The following is a 12,206-nucleotide window of genomic DNA, read 5'->3' as shown; positions in this document are numbered from 1 at the left end:
GAGTAGGAGGCAATGGGCTGATTTCTGCTGTGAGGAGCATCAAGGAGCTGCTCAGAGCAGTGGGCTCACTCATGCACTCTACTTCCTTTAGCTCTGCTGAGCTGTCACAGCTGTAACAGTGAACCAGGCTCTAGACTCCCTTGACCAGAAATGCTTCAGGTTGTGACCCCACCTGTGGTCCCCAATGGTCCAACAAAGTTTCATGCTGCATCTTTGTACCCTCCCTCCTGATGAATGGAGGAGACCATCCGTAGGGATCTTTTTCTACAGCCAGGTATGTGCCCACAACACTGCCAAAATGTGGTCATTTTCTATTGTGTGACAAGAATGGTGGGATTTTGTTGATGTTTTTCTTTGCAAGACAATTAAATGTCTCCCAAAGAAGCAAAGTCCACAGGAAACATGGAACTGCTTTGCATTTTCTGAGCGCCACCAAATATCACCCTGGGTAAGGATCCCCCACAACTCATGGAGTCAATCCAAATGTTAAACTTAATTATTTTTTAATTTAATAATGTTAATTTTTCATTTTCATTCCTCTAAGATGTGAAACACTTCCAATCGGAAAATGTGTTCAAAATTGACCCCTATCCAGAATCTGTTTAACTTTCCATTAGTTATCCCTTTTTACATGAAACAATCAAAAATGGAAAGACATTGTGTGTTAAACCAGATTTAAAGCAGAGAGCAATTGGGATGAGGCTGATCCTCAGATTTGAAGGTTATCTTGAGCTTCATTACACCAAGAGCTTAGAGGGATCTGCAGAAAATCAGTTTTTCCCTGAAAGTGGAGAAAATCACTTACTTTGAGACAGCAAAGTACTTCAAGCAACAAAATCAGGAGAGTTTGGGCTTGCTACAGTTTTAATCTGCTCAATTATCTTTTCTTTTTGCAAAAAAAAGTTAAAAATGCAAAGACTTCAGAGGGGCTTCAAAGGTAAATCCTATCCTATCCTCATCTCATGTATTTCCGTCCAGTTTTAATGATTCAAGGACTATCTTGCCCATCTGCTCACAAACTGTACTGAAACCTTCTTTCTTAGGGGAGGGAAAGTCTGTATTTCCAGTGAAATTATGGCAGCCTTTCAGGGGGCCTTGCAAAGGAGGGTGATAAAAGGTCAGTCACAACTCTGACTCTCTTGGGGGCTCAAGTGCAACAAAGGACGAAGGAAGGTCACAGGCTTGAGAACCCTGTGGATAATTAGGATTTTTGTCATGAACTCTAATAACACACTGGTCCTCACTCTTCCCGAGAGGTCTCCCTTTGGTTCGGCTGCTCAAGAGTTGGGGGAAAGCACTCACCTTCTGTGAACCAACTTGGCAAGGATTTATCTCTGAGGGGCTGCCCTTATCCCATGCTAACAGCAGCTTTCTCTGAGATACTTTCATCAAATTAAACACAAGCCCAAGGAAAATACAGACAACCTTCCAGAGCACTCCTTCAACATGGTTCTGTTGCACTAGATTTCTTATTTCCCCTCCATACACCTATTTAATCAGTCACACACAACTGAATACCAAGTCCATCTTTTGTGTTCTCTCTAATTGCAAATCAATCATTATGGAGGATTCCAAGCAAGAAAACAACACTAATAAGAGCACAAAAGTAATAGCTAATTAATTAAACCTGAAGCACTGAGAATCCAGCTGGCCTAGCACTCTGACAGGTAGTCATTCCTGGACTGATTTAATAAGCATGTTGATCCTGACACTTTCCCCTACTGAAGGGCCTTAGAACCATGTTGTTATGTTCATAGGTTTTATTGATTTATTTATTTTTAGAACCTAAATGGTATAAAAGCATTAGATGTGCAAGTATGTAAAATATTTTACTTACATCATTGCATGACCAGCTAGTCAGTGGCTTGTACCACCTAACCTTGGATAACCATAGGTCTAAAGGGCAGCCTGGTTTTGATGATTCATAGCTTCAGCATGATTATGACAAATAAGATAAAAGACACAATGAAGAGTGTTCCCATGTGATCTCAAACACTGGCAAGGAGTCCTTCAGGTAATAAAAATGCCAAGAATTGACAGAATAAAGTAGCTGTAAAGATTTCTTTAGTATTTAGGGAAAGTGAACTGAGAGACTTTTAGACAGAGCTTTCCATATCACAGAATTTCCAAAGGCCTCACAAGAGTCACAAGAAGAGAAGAATAAGATTACACGTCGAAAGGGGCATCCTGAACATACATTGCTTGCTTGGCAACATGGCTTTCAGTGTTAGTAGCATCTGGGTCAGTCAGAAGTATCACCAACGTCACTTACAGCACTCTGCCATTGCTCACTCTGGTCACCACGATGCCAAAGGGGTTGGGCTTCACCTCCACTTCATACTTTAGATCAGAGGCTGCAGATCCAGTGAAAGGTTGCACATGCTCATGGGGAACTTCAAAACGTTGTTTATTAGGATCAGTGATCTGCATGTATTCAAACAACAGAAGTGTTGGGCCTTTAAAAACTAGTGTCTAATTCAAAAATTTTCCAGCATCAACCTGTAATTCTGACTTAGACATTCCCATCCCTATCCCAGTCTCCTCTTCTGCCTACATTGTTACTCACACTTCCAACTCTCATCACTCATTTAAGCCATTTCCCTCATAATACCTGACCCTGTGTTTCCCTGGCTCGCCAGAACCCACCACAAGAGGAAGGTCTCCTCCAGAAGAAGCCCAGCTCAACTCCAGAACTCATTGATACCCCATATTCATGGGACTGTTGAAATTACCAGAGAAAACAGAAATCATTGGAAGAGCTAATGGTGTCTGTCAAAATGATTAAAAGACATGGCCAGGCCATAAATAAAAAGTAAGTAAATATATTTCAGTGATTTTTCAGGCAGAAATCCCAGTGTGCTAAACCCTTAGTAACCTGATGTATTGCAACAGCATAGATGGCTAAGCACTTCAGTGGGAGTCATGAGAATGCATCAGAGGGATTAATCCAGCCCTCCTAACCTCACTGCCCAGTAACACCCAGCCTAAAACCTTGCACAGAACATGAGCCTTCCACCAGCAGAGAAAAAAAAATGAACCTTGAAGTGGAAGCGATTTGGTGTCTGATACTCTGCTGTGAGGAGGACAGTGTCGACATCATTTCCAAAGAGGGAAGGTGATGGCAGCCTTGTTAGTGTGGTCTCAAATCCTTGTGAAAAAACACGTTGCAGTGTTACTGTGTTGAACTGGACATGGGCATGTGCATAAATTGGGGAGCTCAGCCTGCAGCTTACCTGCCCGAGTTGTTCTTGTTGACCCATCCACTTTGTACCCATGGTTTGAAGAGAAAAAACACCAGGGTACACTGGTGTCACTCTGGGGACTCCAGCAGCAGCCACGCTGTTTGCAGGTGCTCTGATTTAAGGACACGAGGGGCATAAATTAGTTGATTTTACACAAATGAATCCTCTGTATTAAAACATTTACAATGCATATGGAGTGTATTTTACCCCAAACCACAGAAATCTTAGTAACATCTTCAATCAGATCAACTCCTTTTCTGAAACTCTATTGAGTGAATTCAATGATACAGAATACACTAAACTGAAAGCATTTTCTTCTGGATTCAGACTAGAAACTTGCTTATTAGGCATTCATTTTTCCTTAATACCACAAAAATCCACAGGCAAAAATTAACATTTAAAAAAAATATATATTATTGAAACATTTGAGCTGTGACAGATGCAATACAGTCTGACCACAAGTCACACCCTGGAGAGAAAAGTTATAGTTGGCTTAACATCTGGTAAACGTCTGGTTAAACATCCACATATTCATAATTCATCATTAGGTATAATATGTACATTTTAATGTAATTTTCCAATATCAGAAATGTTCAGATTGTTTCTACAGAACCTCAGGTTGAGATATATAAACCTTTTTCCAAAAATCCCAAGTAAACAAGCCTATTGTTCAAAGCATGTATTTCACTGTAGTGGCACCAACCTTTACACTACCTTTCAGCAGCCCAATAAGCTGCAGTACTTTTGCTTTGCTGTTACAAATTAACATGAGTTTTATGTTTGAAGATAAGATTTGGGCAGCACATCAGTTTTCTCACATTAAAATCCCAACCCATGACTTAGGGCAAAGGGCAGTAGCAATACAAGTAGCAATACCAACTAAAGGAAGCTATTCTGCCTTCACCTGATTGTGCTCAAATGGTTTTGGTGTTTGTGTCATGCTTATTTAAAATATTCTGCAGCTTGAAACATGGAGATGTTCCAAAAATCTCTGCTGCTGCTGTCCTTGGTGGCCCTTGGTCTTGGGTTATAGAGACCAACCTGATTGGTGCATGTCAAATGCCTTTCTCAGCCTCCGAAAGGAGTGAAGAGAAGCCAGCTCCAGGCCAGAAATCATGCAGGGGAGTATCCTACATGCGTAAGAACAGAGTTTCTACCACCATCCTCTTATCCCTTCCTAGAGCACTGACTATCCCATGCAACGCCAAATACCCTGAACGACAGGTTTTCCTGCATTTCCTAGTTGAAGTGTCTGCACTCCCAACTTCATAAACATGCTTTTCTTCTTCCTCAGCTACTTCTCACAAATACTCGTTGACTACTTGCAGCAGCCCCTTTACAGTCCAGTGATATTCCTCTAGCTAGATCTGGTTCTAGTGGATTTGTAAGCTACAGCTCTGTCTTTCATGGCACATTGAGCTTGATGCATAAGGAAGGAAATACACAAGTGCAAGATTGGTTATGCCTGGCACAGGGAAAGGAGCAGAGTTCATCCAAAGGCACTGGAGAGGCTGTTATAACAGCTATCGTTCAGTGTAAATAAAGATGTGAGCTGATCACAGCCTTTCAGCTGTAAAACCAGCATAATAGATACCAATACCCAATGAAGCCAAAGAGAAAGTTAGAGCTTATTTGGAAATAATCCTGGATTTGAGGCAACAGCTTAGCTGGGGTAGAGTATGAAATGGCTTCTGAACACTGAACTGAGCACCAAGGATTAAAAGAATAGCTTGTGTATGTGCTGAACTAAAATGTTTCTCTTAGGTGTACCCAAACAAACCTGCCAGCAGGATATTTGGGGAAAAAACCCACACAAACCAAAATAAAAGCAGCAATACACCTTCCCCCAAGGTTTCAAAGGTATCAGTCCAATGATGGACAGATGCTCATGGTATTTTATTTTTTACTTGTGTGTTCTTCTTGTCTAATCAAACTTCACAGCAATTTTCCACAGCAGTGAATAGTTACAAAATATCTGCTTTCTTTCAGCAGGTCTATCTTCACCAGCCCTGTGATCAGCTAATAAATATCTATTTGCTTTTCATACTTCTATTCTCTGCAATCCCACTCATTTTCTGGCTCCATCTAGGACATCTTCAGTGAATAAAGAAATCAAGACAGACACTAATCTGCTCTGTGAGCCTAGGAAAATCATAATGTTCCCAGATGCTGTTTATTCTGAAAACTGCTGAAGGAAACCACTACAGAGAGTTATATTCTTTCTAACTGAGCACCTGTAGTTGTATAGATCTGCTGATTTCTGTATTAGAACAGCCTAAAAAGGAGAAAATGTATATAGGAATGTCTTCCTCCCAGTCCAATGGGGTCAGACCGGTTTGTGCCAGGCATGCACCTAACAGCTTTCATCAGGGCACAAGTTAAAGCTGATATTTATTTCTTGTCCTGTGAAATCTGCTGCCTGGTCTTCACTAAGAAAAAAATACGTTCAAGAATTACTTACTTTGCTTCTAATTCTAGAGTAGGTGCTCTGATGTTCAAACCTGTATCTGGCCCTATTTTTCTGCTGGTATCTAAAACCTGATTTTTAAAAATTCTTTCAAATTGGTAATGGCAAAAAACCAGGGCAGACTTACAATAGAGTTGCAACCAGAGCAAAACTTATTTCTCTCACCATCTGATGAGTACAGCACTTCATGTGGGATGACTGGTTGAAAGGTAGTAATTAAAGATGAAAGTGATCTGCATGACTGTTCCTACTGTGGTGTGCTTGCTTCTGGGGGGTTGAAGGAACCAAACAAGTAGAGGAACAGGCTGTGAGCTGAGCCATTACTAACCTGTTTGCCCACAGGATTGTGTGGAACTAGATATCATAATAAAACCCATGGCACGACAGAAGCTTTAACAACTGTCATTTTTTGAATTAGACTGGGAATTACTTCAGGATTGAGAAAGGTCGTTAATCATACCTCACACCTCTGTGAATGGCATGAACATCATTAATTATTTTTTCTCCTAAGCTGCCACTCCAAACCAAAGAAAGACACCAGGCATCCACAAGCTTCCATCAGAAAATGAGAATATCCACCGTAAATGTTAAAAATAAATAATCATAATAAAAAATAATATAAGCCTCTCAAGACCAACCACTGCATAAATGGTCTGAATGTGAGAGCACTGAAACATGAAGGCGATACTTTTCACTGGGAAACTTAATTCATAGATGCTTAAGCCAAAAGGTAATTCCTAAACTCTGTACCCTCCCAGGTAAGAGACACCACAACTAATATAGAAAGACACTGTGATTCAAACTGGTTGTGAAATGAAACTGTGACTATGTCTCTTATAAAAGTCTCATGCATCCTCACTTGCTATTTTTGAACTATTACAAATGCTAATAATTGACCATCAGACAAAAATAAACTGTTTAGGCAAAGCTGTTAAAACTAAATAGTGACTTTATAAACTGCTTGATGTCTAATTTTGTTTGCACTTATCCCAAAGCCAAGATGCTGGGGAGTACTTTGGCAGTGGTCTTCAACCTTTGACAGCAAACTGCTGCAGTGGCTAGAAAAATCAGACCTTCTGTCAATGGGCTGAAATGGGTTATACAGGAGTTACCCTCCCCTGCAAAATCTTCAGGGAAACACAGATCAAAAAAAGGTTAAGAAAACAACTGATACAGTAGAGACAAGTTAATTTTTTGCAATTAAGCATGAGACTTTAACAGATAAAGCTTATTTTCTAATTTTTTCTAGAATGTTTTCAGACCTTTGTTGCTACTTGATCCGGGATGCAGTCAATTCTCTCTGCTATTAATATGTCGGGACATTCTGGTGAAAATTCTGTCAGGGAAATAAATTAATAGGTTATTAACAGGATTTTTAAAATATAGGAATAACTTGGTTACCTCTTAATGCAATAACTGGTTCTGCTGGCTGCTTTTCACCATCTTGAAATTCTAACCATTACTATAGATTCAAAGGAGTTGCTAGTGTGATTTATTTTTACTTTTGAAAAATTGCACACAAGTATTGCAGATAAAGGTAGGACAACTTCACTTTAAAGTTTTTTAGCATATGGGTGACATTGATAATTTTATTTCTTAAGGCATACATGAATCCAGTTTTCAGGGAGTCCTGTAGCTCAACATAAATTGCTTCTTGTGAAAATACATGCCAAATTAAAATTGGAAGGACTTTTCTTTTTCTTAAATGGCACTTGGCTGCTGCTTTCCCAGCTGTTCCTTCCCCTGAAATACCAGACCTTGAATCACAGCATCAGGTAAAAGCACCTTAAAGCTCCATTTAGATGCTTCATTAGATTTCAGCTTCTTGGGAACTTAAGCTGATGAAAGCGCACCCAATGGTAGCAGGAAATACTGTCGATTTTTATGGTTTTAATGTATGTTCCACAAAATTTGGCTGCTCCCACATAGTCTCCCTGATCCCTTTTTTTTGTTTGTTTGTTTTTTGTTTGTTTGTTTGTTTGTTTATGTTCAAAACTTTTAAAATAATCCCAGTTTATAAAACAAGTGCAGGGATAAAAGTTTGTTTTGTTTTGTTTTTTAATGACAATAAATCCCGAGTCAAACTATTTATTATATTTGTAACTGGTAATTTGTATTATCTGCAGGAAGGATTGACCATAATTCACCTTTGGGTAATGATAAGAACAAAAGAGTAGCACTAAGAGTCAGCTCTTTACAGTGCCTTTTTTTCTTTTTAATTATTTTTTTTTAACAGCCCTAACAGTGATTTAGTTTTTTTCTCCCTTGAATGTCCACGTTCTTGAAAAGTCTAAATCAAACAGTGAAGTAAATGATGCCAACGGTTAGTTCCTGAAGCTCTATGACATTTACAATAGTCTCAGTAAGCAGGGCTGAGCATGTTTTTTGCTCTGGTCCTACAGCAGCAATGGGAAGCACTTACCCTTAGGTTTCACTCCAGATTGTCCTGATGCTAAAAGCCCAATGAGGACACAGGCCACAATGGCCACCAGGCAGAAGAGGCCGATGAGGCTGACTTCCAGCCCACTGAAATTCTTCTTGCACATCTAGACCCAGAGTAACACACTTAGTATAAAAAGAAAGCACAAGTAACAGCTTTGAAAACTCTATAAATTCCATTATTAACTTAATAAATAAGCAAAAATTTAGAACTGATTCAGGTTTAAAACCATGTCCCCTGGTCCCAGCATTAAAATAACACACTCCTTAAGGATTATGTGCAATACATCAGGGTAATTCACACAGCACAGATTACTGCACTACTACATTAGTGGGCAATCACTGAGATTTTCTTTTTTTTTTTTTTATAAACAAAGAGCAAATTTCTCCTGAGTTTCTTATGTTACTGGGATTCCTGAAATGGAAAAGAAACAAATCCTCTTCCCCCCCTTTTAAAAATAAAACAATAAAAACAAAACAAAAAAACCACAATCAATCAATTAAACAAACCTTTTCTTTCCTTCTTTAGAACAAACCATCTCCTTTTCTATAAAGGAGGATGGGAATTTGTTCAAAGCATACTTCACAAAACCTCTGATGAGCTCTGATATTGTGCCCATGACGTGGGAAAGATGAGACACAAGAAACAGGGCAAATTACTTATTTATCAAGTGGAAGAATATATCTTGTATAAGCCCATGTTAGACCTGGTAACTTTTGAAATCATAACTGAACTGAGGGAGAGGATGTAGGTGGAGTCAGTGCCTTAAAATGCTGTGCAAAAGTCCTGGTTTATCCAGTACTGCTTTTCTGTGAGGCGCAGCAGAGCCAGGTGTGCTCAGCCCCGTGCGAACAACAACACGGCCCCATTAACGGTGAACTGTGCCCCAGCAATAAAGCTAATTAAAACTAACCTCCAGCATCCAGATCAATGTGCATGGGCAGCAGCTACTGCACTTTCTGTTTGGTTAAGAGCTTTTATCCTTATGAAACAGCCTTAAATACAGAGAACTGGTTCTTTTTAGTTAAATCAAGAGACTGTGGGAATCCATGCGCATTGCACCACTGCATCAAAACCACATTCCCATGTTTTAGAGATGACCCAAAAACTGAAAAATACTATAGAATTAGCTTTTTTTAGTGTGTGTAAAAACAGTTTAAGTCTATTGTATATTCTTGCCTCCCATTTCTTCCAAGTATAACCCATCACCCAACCTGCACCCCTACTCATGGAAACCCTGTGGCCACAGAAGAGAACAAAGAGTAAAAGCAATACTGGCCCCATCAACAGTCCCCAGAAGGGTAAAGCTCACACTTAAGATAATCAAGGGCTTTTCAGTAAGGTGAATAAGAAACAAGCTTTTTAAAATGAGATAGTACTATTCATATTTTTTTCCATTAGTATCAAGATTTGCAGGCATTTTTGTTATATTTATTGGTAATCCCTCAGGGAATATTGTACTTAATGCCTGCAATTACACTGTAAGTCTAAAAGCACACAGCTTAAGGCCTGTTCTTTATGAGGGAATGATCCTCCAGCAATTCCTCCCCTGAGTTCCCTCTATCTTTGCCTGAATATATGTTGACTAGGAGTCCTAAAAAGTTATGTTAAATTTCCTGAAAACGAGAATTTTATTAAAGTTCTTGCCATCAAGCCTTCCTCCCAAATCCCTCCAACTATAATGTTGCATTCCAGTTCTTTCTTTCTCATGGTCTCCCCCAAGAACAGACTTTGAAAATAAAGCTTTATCATTTATAAACTTAAGTTCTGTCAAGTGATGTGTACTCAGCAGTGAGGTAAAGATCTCCAGAAACTTGGATTCAGTAAAACGAGTGACATACCTTAAAGCCTCTCTGGTTCCTTCATCTGCTGCCCTTGATTGTAAAGCTCAAATCAAAGCTGATGCTTTATCCTGTGCTGTTATCAGCTCTCAACATTGTTTGCTAAGCCACCTGCCAATGGCAGGCACAGACAGAATCACAGGCAGATTGCAGAAACTCTCTGGACTAATAGTTGTTATTGCAGACAAGGAACGTCTGGTTAATTACTAATATTTTGATTCAATATGACACATCAGATTCTGCATGAGAGAAAAGCAGCCATAAAATGCCAATAAGCTTATCCATGTTGCCTAACCAAACAGTTTTTATTCTCTTCTTCTTCCACATCTTTGTTACTAGAACCTTCATGAAACCTTCACATTCTTTGTCTAACATTTCTGCTTTAAGCACACAAGTCATCAAATGTTCCTAAATGAGGAAAGAAGCTATTAAAATAATTGCAGGGCGGAACTGAATTTATGACCATTAAAACTTTTTAAGGAATGCAATATAAAATATTAATTTTAAAATTAATATAAACAGATTTAATGGGATGCCAACAATTAATGTCAAAAGCAGAAGAAAAATATGAAAAATGACATGGAAAAGATTTTATAGGGAAGAGGCTTCAATCGTAATTTTAATATTAAACCTTCATATATCACTGAGTTTTGTCTTTTTCTCACAACAGAGAGATAAAATATTAACATTAAATGTTTATTTTCCAAAGGAAAGCTTTCAGTTCCTACTATTAAAGTATTTAATAAAGTATAAAGGTATTTTTCAGTAATACAGAAGTGGCTGAGAAGTGCCACATATTTTTTGAACCGTTCACAAATTTATTCCATTTCCTCAGTATCTCACCTCTGACTGTGAAGTGCAGGAATGAGATGTGTTCCCTCTGAGCAGAAAGGAAATGGTTCTTTTTTTCTTTAGTCAGCACTTGAAAGAAAGAAAATCAATCATACATATAGATCACTGGGGCTCTCCTGTAACCATCCATCCTTACACAAATCAATGCCACCATTCTCCATGACTGTTTTTGAAATGCAGCCCCTTATTTAGCTATCTTACCCTCTCCACTTAATTGTAACATCATGCATGTCTGCATGTGTGCACTTCAGCTCTGGAAACATAATTCTACCTTCTCTCTCAATATTGCTAAATATGCTGCTTTATGAGTGCATATTGAGAAATAACGGTTTCACATGGATTAAAAAAGTATCAGTGGTTTGGGCAGCCTGGGGATTGTGTTTGATGTCTTTTTTCCAAGGTTTATATCTTCATTTAACTGTTACAGGAAAGTACTCAGTCTGGCAAAGCATATGGCCATGTGTTTCCTTCAAACACGCCTGCAATCACCCTGCCATCAATAGAACCATTTGCTTAAGTGCTTTCCTGAATTCACAGTGCTACAAACTTATATTATCAATCACCTGGTGAACATTTTCTATGCAACTTAAAGCATAAAAGCACTGAACAAAAAGGTCTCACAAGAGGGTTAAACCACAGGTTTCCTAGCTGAGTATATTTTCATTAGTTTACAAAGGATATCAACAACAGGGCTTTCAGGTCAAGATGTGATATTGAACTCCAAGAAGAAGTGGAGAAGGCTTTTCAGTCAGGGACACTGAAAGACCGTTAAGGCAACCAAGGACCCTATTATATCAAGAGCTGGAATGGTGTGGTCTCTGCTATGAACTGCTTTGGTTTCCAGGAATTAAGAGCTGATTTGTTTCTGACAGCTGGTAAGAAGAATTACTAGAAGCCCAGGAATACAGGCTGGACTGTAGAGAATTGTGTAGCAAAACAAGCTAGGAAGTTAGGTAGTGTTAAAAAGGTAGTAATTTAAAAAGTGACATTTATCTCTTACTTATCAAAATGTCCACTTTTAATTAAATCACATATAACTTTAAAAACTTGTTAGCTTGTCATAGTTAGCTTCCTGGTTGTATTCATTCAGACAGTTGTACTAACTGCGTTTTCATCTAAGGGACCATGTTAGGTAAAAGAAATAGCTTACACTTTTTCTACAGTTTCATGAGATTTGCTTTTCCACTGTTTCAGTATCCAACATTTACTTTAAGTGACAGTTTGGAGCCCTTAATTCCTGCAAGAAACTGACTGCAGATTACCAGTTCAGTCAGGGACACAATCATTAACTATCATGGAAGGACATCCAACAGGAGCACACCCACTGCCCACGTGCAGTGTTTGCTGCATAGCTGTAACCACTC

The 12,206-nt window shown here is 38.8% G+C and overlaps 1 protein-coding gene across 1 annotated transcript in view; it reads right to left on the bottom strand.

The window, feature by feature from the left end:
* SI (sucrase-isomaltase) overlaps positions 1-10,006 on the bottom strand; it is a 51,501-nt gene extending 41,495 nt beyond the window's left edge. The window contains exons 1-6 of the mRNA XM_051626269.1: positions 9,991-10,006; positions 8,132-8,255; positions 6,972-7,045; positions 3,234-3,354; positions 3,039-3,148; positions 2,273-2,424 (exon numbers count right to left, since the gene is read on the bottom strand). Of these exons, the coding sequence (XP_051482229.1) occupies positions 2,273-2,424; positions 3,039-3,148; positions 3,234-3,354; positions 6,972-7,045; positions 8,132-8,255 (581 nt within the window). The 5' untranslated portion in view covers positions 9,991-10,006. The remainder of the gene's footprint in view (positions 1-2,272; positions 2,425-3,038; positions 3,149-3,233; positions 3,355-6,971; positions 7,046-8,131; positions 8,256-9,990) is intronic.
* Between the last annotated feature and the right edge of the window lie 2,200 nt (positions 10,007-12,206).

The sequence above is a fragment of the Apus apus genome, chromosome 8, assembly GCF_020740795.1.
Source record: "Apus apus isolate bApuApu2 chromosome 8, bApuApu2.pri.cur, whole genome shotgun sequence".
In the NCBI taxonomy this organism is placed as follows: Eukaryota; Metazoa; Chordata; class Aves; order Apodiformes; family Apodidae; genus Apus; species Apus apus.
This window is presented reverse-complemented; position numbering and strand designations above follow the sequence as displayed.